Genomic DNA, 17,418 nt, shown 5'->3' with positions numbered 1-17,418 from the left:
ATAATAAAATTAATCCTCAAAAATACAACTTGCCTAATAATTCTGCACTCCCTGTATATATTTATGTGTATACATGTGTTTTTATATCTTTATATATGTATATGCATACATATAAACACATAAACATGTTTATACACATGATACACATATAGACGTATATATATATATATATATATATATATATATATTTATTCCTATACACATAATAATCTATCTATTAACTAATTTTTGATAATTTCCTTTTTCCCTTGGGTATTTAATTGTTTTGCTTCTGTGCGGGTTTAGGAAAAAACCTTAAACATATAAATTTCCTAAAGTTTATACAATCAGAATCTTAAAAATTTTAATATTTTCAAATGTATTTAAACAAAAGCACTGTACACCTTACAGGTATTGAAATACACCTGGTAAAAAAAGCCAAAAAATAAGCCAGGATAAAAAAATCATTATTCCATTTTTTTATGTATTCAAGTAAAGATAATAACTAATGCACAGAAATAAAATAATAAATTGACCCCTAAGTCATTTGAATAAAATAATTTCCTCCTTACTGGATGGTAAGAACAAAAATTTTTTGTCACTTTCTATGGGGCCGATTTAAGATGTTGCAAATGCAGCTGTTTCCTCGCGAGCCTTCAGAAAACATAAGTTAAGAAGCAGCGGTCTTAAGACGGCTGCTCCTTAACTCATCCGCCACCTCGGGATGATTGACAACCCCTGCTAGCGGCCGATTGGCTGCAAATGTGCAGAGGGCAGAAATGCTTGTGCAATGTTAAATGCAGACAGCGTATGCTGTCGGCATTTAGCGATGTTGGGCGGACATGATCCGCCGGCCCCTATATATCTTTATGACTAGATGCTATAGAAGGTAACAAAAGCCTCTGATTTTTGTTGCCACTACCAGGTAGGAACTCTTCAGCCACTGTAGCATCTACGCTTATTGTGTCAATGATGAAGAATAACAACAAATGTCAAATCCATTTTACAAGGAATTTCTCCTGTTACTAACAATTAACTCATGCAGTATTTGCTGACTTTTACAATATGTTACTGAGTTTCAGCAACAAACAATATATATTCTTTTGTTTTAAAGAAATTTGGTGAGTTGTAATAGAAAGATTTATATAAATTATTAGAAAGATTGGTTGAGTCCTTTACTATCCTTTTTTTGCTGAAAAGATCTACTTTTTGTTTTGACTCTATTACAATATCGTGTTTTTGGACCGTTTCCCATACCTGTGACTGTTTTTTCAGCTCCTTGATAAAAGCTCTATTTTTACTATAGGGCCAAAAAGTTCTCTGCAGTCACAATCCAATTTCAATAGGCTTTTCAACATCTTTTTAAATGTAATGCCTTAAGGCATTGATAACTCTCCAAAATGGCCTTTTAGAAATCTTTGCAATTATTCTAAGACTATTTGTAATCATTCTATTATATTGCACATGTGCAAAAAATGGCTACTGGAGACATTGCAGAGTTGTATTAACATACATGGTCTCGATTCATTAAAGCTCTATTTATCATTATTGTTTAGGCAGTCTGCAGTGGCCAGGGCACACATTTACACATGTATACGTTAATTTACATATAAATATGAAATGAGTATATGATATCCTTTACAAATAAGGGGTCTGCAGGAAAAGTGAAATCAGGACCCCAACAAAACTAAGTCTAAGTCGCACTCGCACTGTCATGATTGTTTCTAACGGTACAGGTGTCTTCATAACCAGCCTTTAAAGTAACATTAAACACTTTGAGATGGTAATATAAAATGATAAATTGTATATATAAAACAACTCTGCAATACAGGGAGTGCAGAATTATTACGCAAATGAGTATTTTGACCACATCATCCTCTTCATGCATGTTGTCTTACTCCAAGCTGTATAGGCTCGAAAGCCTACTACCAATTAAGCATATTAGGTGATGTGCATCTCTGTAATGAGAAGGGGTGTGGTCTAATGACATCAACACCCTATATCAGGTGTGCATAATTATTAGGCAACTTCCTTTCCTTTGGCAAAATGGGTCAAAAGAAGGACTTGACAGGCTCAGAAAAGTCAAAAATAGTGAGATATCTTGCAGAGGGATGCAGCACTCTTAAAATGGCAAAGCTTCTGAAGCGTGATCATCGAACAATCAAGCGTTTCATTCAAAATAGTCAACAGGGTCGCAAGAAGCGTGTGGAAAAACCAAGGCGCAAAATAACTGCCCATGAACTGAGAAAAGTCAAGCGTGCAGCTGCCAAGATGCCACTTGCCACCAGTTTGGCCATATTTCAGAGCTGCAACATCACTGGAGTGCCCAAAAGCACAAGGTGTGCAATACTCAGAGACATGGCCAAGGTAAGAAAGGCTGAAAGACGACCACCACTGAACAAGACACACAAGCTGAAACGTCAAGACTGGGCCAAGAAATATCTCAAGACTGATTTTTCTAAGGTTTTATGGACTGATGAAATGAGAGTGAGTCTTGATGGGCCAGATGGATGGGCCCGTGGCTGGATTGGTAAAGGGCAGAGAGCTCCAGTCCGACTCAGACGCCAGCAAGGTGGAGGTGGAGTACTGGTTTGGGCTGGTATCATCAAAGATGAGCTTGTGGGGCCTTTTCGGGTTGAGGATGGAGTCAAGCTCAACTCCCAGTCCTACTGCCAGTTTCTGGAAGACACCTTCTTCAAGCAGTGGTACAGGAAGAAGTCTGCATCCTTCAAGAAAAACATGATTTTCATGCAGGACAATGCTCCATCACACACGTCCAAGTACTCCACAGCGTGGCTGGCAAGAAAGAGTATAAAAGAAGAAAATCTAATGACATGGCCTCCTTGTTCACCTGATCTGAACCCCATTGAAAACCTGTGGTCCATCATCAAATGTGAGATTTACAAGGAGGGAAAACAGTTCACCTCTCTGAACAGTGTCTGGGAGGCTGTGGTTGCTGCTGCACGCAATGTTGATGGTGAACAGATCAAAACACTGACAGAATCCATGGATGGCAGGCTTTTGAGTGTCCTTGCAAAGAAAGGTGGCTATATTGGTCACTGATTTGTTTTTGTTTTGTTTTTGAATGTCAGAAATGTATATTTTTGAATGTTGAGATGTTATATTGGTTTCACTGGTAAAAATAAATAATTGAAATGGGTATATATTTGTTTTTTGTTAAGTTGCCTAATAATTATGCACCGTAATAGTCACCTGCACACACAGATATCCCCCTAAAATAGCTATAACTAAAAACAAACTAAAAACTACTTCCAAAACTTTTCAGCTTTGATATTAATGAGTTTTTTGGGTTCATTGAGAACATGGTTGTTGTTCAATAATAAAATAAATCCTCAAAAATACAACTTGCCTAATAATTCTGCACTCCCTGTATACTTTCATTATTTATTTTGTCCTCTTTGCCTGTAATTCCATTCTGAAATTGTGAGCTTTTCAGTTCCTGTTAGAAATGGAAGTGCAGAACACTGTTAAATCCAGCACAGCCATTGGCTGCACACTCTAGTGACCTATTTATAACTGTCCCTAATTGGTCACAGCAGAGAAGGTAACACAAATTACAACATGGCAGCTCCCAGTGTTTTATAGACACTAAGGGGTCGATCCGATATAAATCGTCGCCCGCAAAAGCCGGCGACGCCAATATTTGCGCGGGTTTGGTATCCTATATACGGCGTAACCTAGAAGTTACGCCCGTATATTTCTGCCGTCGCCCGCAGTTTTTTGGGCCATAGGCAGGTATACCAAACCCGCGCAGTTTGGTATCCAATATGCAGCGTAAGGACTTACGTGGCGAAAATGGAGAAAACTTACTCCATTTTCACCTCGCCACAAAAAGCAGCCGTAAGAAGCCTTACGCTGACTATTGGAGCCCCGTAACTCCCTAAACTAACTAGAAAATAAACCTAACACCTAACGCATGCGCAATGTCTATCTCCCTGTCAACCGCGATCTGCTAAAATAAACCTAACACCTAACGCATGCGCAATGTCTATCTCCCTGTCAACCGCGATCTGCTAAAATAAACCTAACACCTAACGCATGCGCAATGTCTATCTCCCTGTCAACCGCGATCCCCCCCCCCCGAAATCCCTAATAAAGTTATTACCCCCTAAACCGCCGCTCCCGGACCCCGCCGCCATCTACATAAACTAACCCCCTACTGTGAGCCTCTAAAACCGCCGCCATCTACCTTATCTATCCCCTAAATCTGACCCCTTACACCGCCTCCACCTATATAAAAATTATTAACCCCTAATCTTATCCCCCTATACCGCCGCCAGCTATATTAATATTATTAACCCCTAATGTAAGCCCCTTACACCGCCGCCATCTCTATTAAAATGATTAACCCCTAATTTAATCTACCTACCCCGCCGCCAGCTATATTATCTATATTAACCCTAAGTATATTATAGTTAATATAGTTATTACATTATATATATTAACTATATTAACCCTAATTATATTAGGGTTAATATAGTTAATATAGTTACTATAGTATTTATATTAACTATATTAACTCTATCTAACCCTAACACCCCTAACTAAATTTATATTAAATTAATCTAATTCATTTATAAACTAAAATATTCCTATTTAAATCTAAATACTTACCTATAAAATAAACCCTAAGATAGCTACAATATAATTAATAATTACATTGTAGCTATGTTAGGGTTAATATTTATTTTACAGGTAAATTGTTAATTATTTTAACTAGGTATAATAGATATTAAATAGTTATTAACTATTTAATATCTACCTAGTTAAAATAATTACCCAATTACCTGTAAAATAAATCCTAACCTAAGTTACAAATACACCTACACTATCAATAAATTTAATAAACTACAAACATCTATCTAAAAATACAATTAAATTAACTAAACTAAATTACAAAAAAAAACAAACACTAAATTACAAAAAATAAAAAAAAGATTACAAGATTTTTAAGCTAATTACACCTATTCTAAGCCCCCTAATAAAATAATAAACCCCCAAAATAAAAAAAAATTCCCTGCCCTATTCTAAATTCAACAAATTTCAAAGCTCTTTACCTTACCAGCCCTTAAAAGGGCCTTTTGTGGGGCATGCCCCAAAGAATTCAGCTCTTTTGCATACAACAAATACAATACCCCCCCCCCATTACAACCCACCACCCACATACCCCTATTCTAAACCCACCCAAACCCCCCTTAAAAAAGCCTAACACTACCCCCCTGAAGATCTCCCTACCTTGTCTTCAGCATACCGGGCCGAACTCCTGATCCGATCCGGGCGATGTCATCCTCCAAGCGGCAAAGAAGAATTCTTCCTCCGGCGACGTCTTCCTCCAAGCGGCAGCAAAGTCTTCATTCTTCCGGCGGCATCTTCAATCTTCTTTCTTCGCTCCGCCGCCGCGGAGCATCCATCCCGGCCGACTGCTGAACTTGGAATGAGGTACCTTTAAATGACGTCATCCAAGATGGCGTCCGCCGAATTCCGATTGGCTGATAGGATTCTATTGGCTGATCGGAACAGCCAATAGAATGCGAGCTCAATCTGATTGGCTGATTGGATCAGCCAATCGGATTGAACTTGAATCTGATTGGCTGATTCAATCAGCCAATCAGATTTTTTTAACTTAATTCCGATTGGCTGATAGAATCCTATCAGCCAATCGGAATTCGGCGGACGCCATCTTGGATGACGTCATTTAAAGGTACCTCATTCCAAGTTCAGCAGTCGGCCGGGATGGATGCTCCGCGGCGGCGGAGCGAAGAAAGAAGATTGAAGATGCCGCCGGAAGAATGAAGACTTTGCTGCCGCTTGGAGGAAGACGTCGCCGGAGGAAGAATTCTTCTTTGCCGCTTGGAGGATGACATCGCCGGAGGAAGAATTCTTCTTTGCCGCTTGGAGGAAGACATCGCCCGGATCGGATCAGGAGTTCGGCCCGGTGTGGTGAAGACAAGGTAGGGAGATCTTCAGGGGGGTAGTGTTAGGCTTTTTTAAGGGGGGTTTGGGTGGGTTTAGAATAGGGGTATGTGGGTGGTGGGTTGTAATGGGGGGGGGTATTGTATTTGTTGTATGCAAAAGAGCTGAATTCTTTGGGGCATGCCCCACAAAAGGCCCTTTTAAGGGCTGGTAAGGTAAAGAGCTTTGAAATTTGTTGAATTTAGAATAGGGCAGGGAATTTTTTTTATTTTGGGGGTTTATTATTTTATTAGGGGGCTTAGAATAGGTGTAATTAGCTTAAAAATCTTGTAATCTTTTTTTTATTTTTTGTAATTTAGTGTTTGTTTTTTTTTGTAATTTAGTTTAGTTAATTTAATTGTATTTTTAGATAGATGTTTGTAGTTTATTAAATTTATTGATAGTGTAGGTGTATTTGTAACTTAGGTTAGGATTTATTTTACAGGTAATTGGGTAATTATTTTAACTAGGTAGATATTAAATAGTTAATAACTATTTAATATCTATTATACCTAGTTAAAATAATTAACAATTTACCTGTAAAATAAATATTAACCCTAACATAGCTACAATGTAATTATTAATTATATTGTAGCTATCTTAGGGTTTATTTTATAGGTAAGTATTTAGATTTAAATAGGAATATTTTAGTTTATAAATGAATTAGATTAATTTAATATAAATTTAGTTAGGGTTAGATAGAGTTAATATAGTTAATATAAATACTATAGTAACTATATTAACTATATTAACCCTAATATAATTAGGGTTAATATAGTTAATATATATAATGTAATACCTATATTAACTATAATATACTTAGGGTTAATATAGATAATATAGCTGGCGGCGGGGTAGGTAGATTAAATTAGGGGTTAATCATTTTAATAGAGATGGCGGCGGTGTAAGGGGCTTACATTAGGGGTTAATAATTTTAATATAGATGGCGGCGGTGTTAGGGGCTCACTTTAGGGGGTTATAGATATAATATAGCTGGCGGCGGGGTACGGGAGCGGCGGTTTAGGGGTTAATAACTTTATTAGGTTGCGGCGGGGTAAAGGAGCGGCGGTTTAGGGGTTAATAGCTTTTTTATTGTTAGGCTAGTGAGGGGGGATAGCGGATAGAGGGTTAGACAGTGCGGGCTATGTTAGGGAGGCGTGTTAGACAGTGCGGGCTATGTTAGGGAGGCGTGTTAGACAGTGCGGGTGTTTTAAACTTTAGTCAGGTTTTATAGGCGCCGGCAGTTTCTAACGTGCCGCAAGTCACTGGCGACGCCAGAAATTTGTACTTACGCAGATTTCTGGACATCGCTGGTTTGTGAGACTTACGGCACGTTAGCATCTGACGGCGACTTATATGGGATGGCTCGAGTTGCGAGCTGAAACTGCGGGCGACGCCGGTTCCCTCGCTTGCGCCGCAAACTGTGATCGATATCGGATCGCGCCCTAAAACGTTACACTTATTTTGTCACTTTTTAAACAACTAATGAAACTTTAAAAAATACATCTACATGTTAGTCATGGACTAATCTTTTCTTTGAATGTATCATTCTATCTAGCATGTATTTAGTGTTTAATGTCCCTTTAAAGCAGGATTGCACAATAGTGAGTTCAAAAGGAGCCTATTGCAAACCAATTTGAATGTTACAAAATAGTGGGATAGGGTAGCGCAATAATTCAGACACACTCTATATCCACTCACGATAGCCTGTGTCCTTCCTAGACAGGGAAAGAATAATATGGCTAAACACTGGGTGTGAGAGCGCTAAAAACATGTTACTTTTATTATCTAAATATATGTTCAAATGTCTAAAAATAGCATAACCAATATATATTAATGGGTATAAAAATGTTTTAAAATGGGGACGTCTTCACAAAAAAACAGAAATATTAGTACAATAAAAAATTTTAATATAGGTATGAAGCTGAAATAACATTGTAAGTCTGTTACAACATTAATTAACCAAAAGAAAACAAAGAAATGGGAAGCGCTAAAAGCTAAGGGTTAATGGACTGACAATATCTTATATGTTTAAAAGCCAGTAGATTTAATAAAACAATAACACTCAATAACAAAATATGTTGTGACCACAACAAACATAAAATAAACACCAATATGTATAATAAATGTACAGTCACCTTATATAGTCCAATCTGGTCAATGTGCAGCGGAAGAGCTTTTTGAGGCTGCATTCTATCTGTTACATATCACACCGGTTAAATATCATTCTATATATGTGCAATTTGCAAGTTGCATGTTCCGCTAGTTAAAAATCAGTTTCAATAATACTTAAGGGAGTAAATATCCGTTGGTGCTGATGGCTTACAATGGCACTCTGCTTTTTTGGGTCATTGTCATCTGTTGAGAAGGTAAAGCCAAACATCTACACACAGCGGTACTGTTACATTTACTACACCGGAACATCGCAAATTTGTATAAGAAGGTAATACTGAATGCAGTTATATCATTACACTGCATGTGTTATACTGATGGCTGATATATGGTTCCACTACACATGTTATACTGAGACAGTGTAACTTTGTTATATCAGGAGAGACTGTGTGTGTTTTCTCTAGGAGGTATTTTCTTGGCGTTAATTAATGTTAGAACAGACTTACAATGTTATTTCAGCTTGATACCTATATCAGGATTTTTAATTGGACTAATATTTCTATTTTTTGGGGAGACGACCCCATTTTTAAACATTTTTATACCATTATATATATTGGTGAAGCTATTTTTAGACATAGCCTATATTTAGTTAATAAAAGTAACAAATATGTTTTTATAAAACTGTGTTTTTCCTTTGCGTGACTGTACCTCTAGCTTTTAGTACCCTCACACCCAGTGTTTAGTCAATCCACCTGAATGTGCCTTCATACATGCTCAGCCCAAACACATTCATGACAATCGATTGCTTGCTCCTAAATTATTGAACTCTCGGTCACAAAGGTGCGATCTGATTTAAGATTTCAATAATTTAGGCTAAAGCACTATGAAATGCACTGCTATAAACATCTTTGGATTTAGTGTATATGAAGGTGAATACCCTACAAAACCTGATCACAAAGGCACAATCTCTTTTAATCATCTTCTATGCAGATGCAATGTTGAGATTTAGCGGATTCACACTTTATAGTTTCAGTACTGTTAAAAATCTTGTATAAGTAGATATTATAAGTCCATGTAATAGAAACCATAGTCTTCATCTTGTTTTAAGATCACGCCAATCCGGAAACAGTGCATTTATAATCAATAAATATATATATTGTAGCAAATAACATTACTATAGCGATTTAGCAATTATGCTCAGTACAAATTGCATTCAGATGGTTTAGCAGACTGGTGTTTAGATAATACTTAATATTAGTTTAAACTGTATTTTTTTTACTGTTATCTGTATCTTTTTAGGTATTGCAGTAAATGGGGAGCTTATTAGAAACAAGAAAACAAAAAACTCTTCATTGTCATCAAATGAAACCTACTTTGGAAAACTTGGTATTGTTAATAAAGAAATGGATTTGTACATAGAAGTGAATACGCGGTTAATCACCATTAATAAGGGCAACAAGAAGATGTCTTTCTCTTGGCTTGAAACCGCATCTGTCAGTGAGGGAAGGTAAATACATTTTTAATTAAAAATGACAATTGCTGACAAATATAAATATAAATTTATCCTAAAAGCTACTATATTTAAAAAAAAAAATTGTAAAAAATAATAAAGAGAGAATAAAAAATACACATATTCCTGTTTTATAGCTTTTCCCACATATTCTCCTCTTATAAGAAGACAAGCAAATAAATGCATTTATATAAAACAATGGAATGGATAAATCAGTGTTGAAGAGTAGACATGTGCGGTTCGTTTCGGATTAATTCGGAAATTCGGTAAATTCGGTAAATTCGGAGATTCGGATCGATTCGGATTTCCGAATTAAAATACTTCCGAATCTACCGAATGAATCCGAAATAGCTGCCGTATCTCCGAATAAATCCGAATTAGCTCGTTAAAATTCGGCATTTCCCCATAGGAAACAATGGGAGTTTCGGCTGAAAAAAAACTAACACCGCAGCCCCATTGTTTCCTATGGGGAAACACTAAGTCTGCTCCTAACACCCTAACATGTACCCCGAGTCTCTAAACACCCCTAATCTGACACTTATTAACCCCTAATCTGCTGCCTCCGCTATCGCTGACACCTGCATTATTTTATTAACCCCTAATCTGCCGACCGAATATCGCCGCCACCTACATTATAACTATTAACCCCTAATCTGCTGTCCCTAACACCGCCGACCCCTACATTATAGTTATTAACCCCTAATCTGCCCCCCCAACGTCGCCGCAATCTAACTACAAGTATTAACCCCTAATCTGCCGACCCGATATCGCCGCCGCCTACATTATAGCTATTAACCCCTAATCTGCTGTCCCTAACACCGCCGACCCCTACATTATAGTTATTAACCCCTAATCTGCCTCCCCCCAACGTCGCCGCAATCTAACTATAAGTATTAACCCCTAATCTGCCGACCCGATATCGCCGCCGCCTACATTATAACTATTAACCCCTAATCTGCTGTCCCTAACACCGCCGACCCCTACATTATAGTTATTAACCCCTAATCTGCCTCCCCCCAACGTCGCCACAATCTAACTACAAGTATTAACCCCTAATCTGCCGACCCGATATCGCCGCCGCCTACATTATAACTATTAACCCCTAATCTGCTGTCCCTAACATCGCCGACCCCTACATTATAGTTATTAACCCCTAATCTGCCTCCCCCAACGTCGCCACAATCTAACTACAAGTATTAACCCCTAATCTGCCGACCGCAAATCGCCGCCACTATAATAAATGTATTAACCCCTAAACCGCCGCACTCCCGCCTCGCAAACACTATAATACATTTTATTAACCCCTAATCTGCCCTCCCTAACATCGCCGCCACCTACCTACAATTATTAACCCCTAATCTCCCGCCCGCAACGTCGCCGCTACTATAATAAGGTTATTAACCCCTAAACCTAAATCTAACCCTAACCCTAACACCCCCTAACTTAAATATAATTTAAATAAAACGAAATAAATTTACTATAGTTAAATAAATGAATCCTATTTAAAACTAAAGACTTACCTGTAAAATAAACCCTAAGATAGCTGCAATATAACTAATAGTTACTTTGTAGCTATTTTAGGATTTATATTTATTTTACAGGCAACTTTGTATTTATTTTAACTAGGTACAATAGTTATTAAATAGTTAATAACTATTTAATAACTACCTAGCTAAAATAAATACAAATTTACCTGTAAAATAAATCCTAACCTAAGTTACACTAACACCTAACACTACACTGTCATTAAATTAACTAAATAAATGAATCCTATATAAAACTAAATACTTACCTGTAAAATAAACCCTAATATAGCTGCAATATAACTAATAGTTACATTGTAGCTATTTTAGCATTTATATTTATTTTACAGACAACTTTGTATTTATTTTAACTAGGTACAAAAGCTATTAAATAGTTATTGACTAATTAATAGCTACCTAGTTAAAATAATTACAAAATTACCTGTAAAATAAATCCTAACCTAAGTTACAATTAAACCTAACACTACACTGTCATTAAATAAATTAACTACAAGTACCTACAATTATCTACAATTAAATAAACTAAAGTACAAAACCCCCCCACTAAATTACAAAAAAAAAACAAACACTAAATTACAAAAAATAAAAAAATATTACAAGAATTTTAAACTAATTACACCTAATCTAAGCCCCCTAATAAAATAACAAAGCCCCCCAAAATAAAAAAAAATGCCCTACCCTATACTAAATTACAAAAGTTAACAGCTCTATTACCTTACCAGCCCTGAACAGGGCCCTTTGCGGGGCATGCCCCAAAGAAAACAGCTCTTTTGCCTGTAAAAAAAAAACACAATCCCCCCCCCACATTACAACCCACCACCCACATACCCCTACTCTAACCCAAACCCCCCTTAAATAAACCTAACACTACCCCCCTGAAGATCTCCCTACCTTGAGTCGTGTTCACCCAGCCGGGCCGAAGTCTTCATCCGATGGGGCAGAAGAGGACATCCAGACCGGCAGAAGTCTTCATCCAAGCGGGGCAAGAAGAGGTCTTCCATCCATCATACAAGTACCAAAATACAAACAAACACTAAATTACCAAAAATAATAAAATATTACAATAATTTTAAACTAATTACACCTAATCTAAGCCCCCTACTAGCTATTAATATAGCTTCAATATAATTAATAGTTACATTGTAGCTATTTTAGGATTTATATGTATTTTACAGGCAACTTTGTATTTATTTTAACTAGGTACAATAGTTATTAAATAGTTAATAACTATTTAATAACTACCTAGCTAAAATAAATACAAATTTACCTGTAAAATAAATCATAACCTAAGTTACAATTACACCTAACACTACACTATCATTAAATTAACTAAATAAATGAATCCTATATAAAACTAAAGACTTACCTGTAAAATAAACCCTAATATAGCTGCAATATAACTAATAGTTACATTGTAGCTATTTTAGCATTTATATTTATTGTACAGGCAACTTTGTATTCATTTTAACTAGGTTCAATAGCTATTAAATAGATATTGACTATTTAATAGTTACCTAGTTAAAATAATTACAAAATTACCTGTAAAATAAATCCTAACCTAAGTTACAATTAAACCTAACACTACACTATCATTAAATAAATTAACTACAAGTACCTACAATTAAATGCAATTAAAAAAACTAAACTAAAGTACAAACCCCCCCCCCACTAAATTACAAAAAATAAAAAAATATTACAAGAATTTTAAACTAATTACACCTAATCTAAGCCCCCTAATAAAATAACAAAGCCCCCCAAAATAAAAAAAATGCCCTACCCTATACTAAATTACAAAAGTTAACAGCTCTATTACCTTACCAGCCCTGAACAGGGCCCTTTGCGGGGCATGCCCCAAAGAAAACAGCTCTTTTGCCTGTAAAAAAAAAACACAATCCCTCCCCCCACATTACAACCCACCACCCACATACCCCTACTCTAACCCAAACCCCCCTTAAATAAACCTAGCACTACCCCCCTGAAGATCTCCCTACCTTGAGTCGTGTTCACCCAGCCGGGCCGAAGTCTTCATCCGATGGGGCAGAAGAGGACATCCAGACCGGCAGAAGTCTTCATCCAAGCGGGGCAAGAAGAGGTCTTCCATCCATCAGAAAAGTACAAAAAAACAAACAAACACTAAATTAGCAAAAATAATAAAATATTACAATAATTTTAAACTAATTACACCTAATCTAAGCCCCCTACTAGCTATTAATATAGCTACAATATAACTAATAGTTACATTGTAGCTATTTTAGGATTTATATTTATTTTACAGGCAACTTTGTATTTATTTTAACTAGGTACAATAGCTATTAAATAGTTAATAACTACCTAGCTAAAATAAATACAAATTTACCTGTAAAATAAACCCTAACCTAAGTTACAATTACACCTAACACTACACTGTCATTAAATTAACTAAATAAATTAATCCTATATAAAACTAAATACTTACCTGTAAAATAAACCCTAATATAGCTACAATATAACTAATAGTTACATTGTAGCTATTTTAGCATTTATATTTATTTTACAGGCAACTTTGTATTTATTTTAACTAGGTACAATAGCTATTAAATAGTTATTTACTATTTAATAGCTACCTAGTTAAAATAATTACAAAATTACCTGTAAAATAAATCCTAACCTAAGTTACTATTAAACCTAACACTACACTATCATTAAATAAATTAACTACAAGTACCTACAATTAAATACAATGAAATAAACTAAACTAAAGTACAAAAAAAACAAACACTAAATTACAAAAAATAAAAAAAAATTACAAGAATTTTAAACTAATTACACCTAATCTAAGCCCCCTAATAAAATAACAAAGCCCCCCAAAATAAAAAAATGCCCTACCCTATACTAAATTACAAAAGTAATCAGCTCTATTACCTTACCAGCCCTTAAAAGGGCCTTTTGCGGGGCATGCCCCAAAGAAAACAGCTCTTTTGCCTGTAAAAAAAAACACAATACCCCCCCCCACATTACAACCCACCACCCACATACCCCTACTCTAACCCAAACCCCCCTTAAATAAACCTAACACTACCCCCCTGAAGATCTCTCTACCGTATCTTCACCCAGCGGGCCGAAGTCTTCATCCGATCGGGCAGAAGAGGTCATCCAGACCGGCAGAAGTCTTCATCCAAGCGGGGCAAGAAGAGGTCTTCCATCCATCAGAAGTCTTGATCCAGGCGGCATCTTCTCTGTTCATCCATCCGGAGCGGAGCGGCAGCATCCTGAAGACATCCCACGCAGAGCATCCTCTTCTTTCTTGATCCGACGACTAAGTGACTGTACCTTTAAGTGACGTCATCCAAGATGGCGTCCCTTGAATTCCGATTGGCTGATAGGATTCTATCAGCCAATCGGAATTAAGGTAGGAAAAATCTGATTGGCTGATTCAATCAGCCAATCAGATTCAAGTTCAATCCGATTGGCTGATGGAATCAGCCAATCAGATTGACCTCGCATTCTATTGGCTGTTCCGATCAGCCAATAGAATGCGAGGTCAATCTGATTGGCTGATTCCATCAGCCAATCGGATTGAACTTGAATCTGATTGGCTGATTGAATCAGCCAATCAGATTTTTCCTACCTTAATTCCGATTGGCTGATAGAATCCTATCAGCCAATCGGAATTCAAGGGACGCCATCTTGGATGACGTCCCTTAAAGGTACAGTCACTTAGTCGTCGGATCAAGAAAGAAGAGGATGCTCTGCGTGGGATGTCTTCAGGATGCTGCCGCTCCGCTCCGGATGGATGAACAGAGAAGATGCCGCCTGGATCAAGACTTCTGATGGATGGAAGACCTCTTCTTGCCCCACTTGGATGAAGACTTCTGCCGGTCTGGATGTCCTCTTCTGCCCGATCGGATGAAGACTTCGGCCCGCTGGGTGAAGATACGGTAGAGAGATCTTCAGGGGGGTAGTGTTAGGTTTATTTAAGGGGGGTTTGGGTTAGAGTAGGGGTATGTGGGTGGTGGGTTGTAATGTGGGGGGGGGGGGGGTATTGTGTTTTTTTTTACAGGCAAAAGAGCTGTTTTCTTTGGGGCATGCCCCGCAAAAGGCCCTTTTAAGGGCTGGTAAGGTAATAGAGCTGATTACTTTTGTAATTTAGTATAGGGTAGGGCATTTTTTTATTTTGGGGGGCTTTGTTATTTTATTAGGGGGCTTAGATTAGGTGTAATTAGTTTAAAATTCTTGTAATTTTTTTTATTTTTTGTAATTTAGTGTTTGTTTTTTTTGTACTTTAGTTTAGTTTATTTCATTGTATTTAATTGTAGGTACTTGTAGTTAATTTATTTAATGATAGTGTAGTGTTAGGTTTAATAGTAACTTAGGTTAGGATTTATTTTACAGGTAATTTTGTAATTATTTTAACTAGGTAGCTATTAAATAGTAAATAACTATTTAATAGCTATTGTACCTAGTTAAAATAAATACAAAGTTGCCTGTAAAATAAATATAAATGCTAAAATAGCTACAATGTAACTATTAGTTATATTGTAGCTATATTAGGGTTTATTTTACAGGTAAGTATTTAGTTTTATATAGGATTAATTTATTTAGTTAATTTAATGACAGTGTAGTGTTAGGTGTAATTGTAACTTAGGTTAGGGTTTATTTTACAGGTAAATTTGTATTTATTTTAGCTAGGTAGTTATTAACTATTTAATAGCTATTGTACCTAGTTAAAATAAATACAAAGTTGCCTGTAAAATAAATATAAATCCTAAAATAGCTACAATGTAACTATTAGTTATATTGTAGCTATATTAATAGCTAGTAGGGGGCTTAGATTAGGTGTAATTAGTTTAAAATTATTGCAATATTTTATTATTTTTGCTAATTTAGTGTTTGTTTGTTTTTTTGTACTTTTCTGATGGATGGAAGACCTCTTCTTGCCCCGCTTGGATGAAGACTTCTGCCAGTCTGGATGTCCTCTTCTGCCCCATCGGATGAAGACTTCGGCCCGGCTGGGTGAACACGACTCAAGGTAGGGAGATCTTCAGGGGGGTAGTGTTAGGTTTATTTAAGGGGGGTTTGGGTTAGAGTAGGGGTATGTGGGTGGTGGGTTGTAATGTGGGGGGGGGGTTGTGTTTTTTTTTACAGGCAAAAGAGCTGTTTTCTTTGGGGCATGCCCCGCAAAAGGCCCTGTTCAGGGCTGGTAAGGTAATAGAGCTGTTAACTTTTGTAATTTAGTATAGGGTAGGGCATTTTTTTTATTTTGGGGGGCTTTGTTATTTTATTAGGGGGCTTAGATTAGGTGTAATTAGTTTAAAATTCTTGTAATATTTTTTTATTTTTTGTAATTTAGTGGGGGGGGGTTGTACTTTAGTTTAGTTTTTTAATTGTATTTAATTGTAGGTACTTGTAGTTAATTTATTTAATGATAGTGTAGTGTTAGGTTTAATTGTAACTTAGGTTAGGATTTATTTTACAGGTAATTTTGTAATTATTTTAACTAGGTAGCTATTAAATAGTCAATATCTATTTAATAGCTATTGTACCTAGTTAAAATAAATACAAAGTTGCCTGTACAATAAATATAAATGCTAAAATAGCTACAATGTAACTATTAGTTATATTGCAGCTATATTAGGGTTTATTTTACAGGTAAGTCTTTAGTTTTATATAGGATTCATTTATTTTGTTAATTTAATGATAGTGTAGTGTTAGGTGTAATTGTAACTTAGGTTATGATTTATTTTACAGGTAAATTTGTATTTATTTTAACTAGGTAGTTATTAAATAGTTATTAACTATTTAATAGCTATTGTACCTAGTTAAAATAAATACAAAGTTGCCTGTAAAATAAATATAAATCCTAAAATAGCTACAATGTAACTATTAGTTATATTGTAGCTATATTAATAGCTAGTAGGGGGCTTAGATTAGGTGTAATTAGTTTAAAATTATTGTAATATTTTATTATTTTTTGTAATTTAGTGTTTGTTTGTATTTTGGTACTTGTATGATGGATGGAAGACCTCTTCTTGCCCCGCTTGGATGAAGACTTCTGCCGGTCTGGATGTCCTCTTCTGCCCCATCGGATGAAGACTTCGGCCCGGCTGGGTGAACACGACTCAAGGTAGGGAGATCTTCAGGGGGGTAGTGTTAGGTTTATTTAAGGGGGGTTTGGGTTAGAGTAGGGGTATGTGGGTGGTGGGTTGTAATGTGGGGGGGGGATTGTGTTTTTTTTTTTTACAGGCAAAAGAGCTGTTTTCTTTGGGGCATGCCCCGCAAAGGGCCCTGTTCAGGGCTGGTAAGGTAATAGAGCTGTTAACT

General features: G+C 36.3%; 1 protein-coding gene across 1 annotated transcript in view; it reads left to right on the top strand.

Annotated features, from left to right (window-relative positions):
- Positions 1-17,418, top strand: part of LOC128660593 (inter-alpha-trypsin inhibitor heavy chain H3) — a 342,570-nt gene that overhangs the window by 314,493 nt on the left and 10,659 nt on the right. The window contains exon 19 of the mRNA XM_053714519.1: positions 9,364-9,571. Coding sequence (XP_053570494.1) covers positions 9,364-9,571 — 208 coding nt within the window. The remainder of the gene's footprint in view (positions 1-9,363; positions 9,572-17,418) is intronic.

The sequence above is a fragment of the Bombina bombina genome, chromosome 5 (genome assembly GCF_027579735.1).
Source record: "Bombina bombina isolate aBomBom1 chromosome 5, aBomBom1.pri, whole genome shotgun sequence".
Classification (NCBI taxonomy): Eukaryota; Metazoa; Chordata; class Amphibia; order Anura; family Bombinatoridae; genus Bombina; species Bombina bombina.
This window is presented reverse-complemented; position numbering and strand designations above follow the sequence as displayed.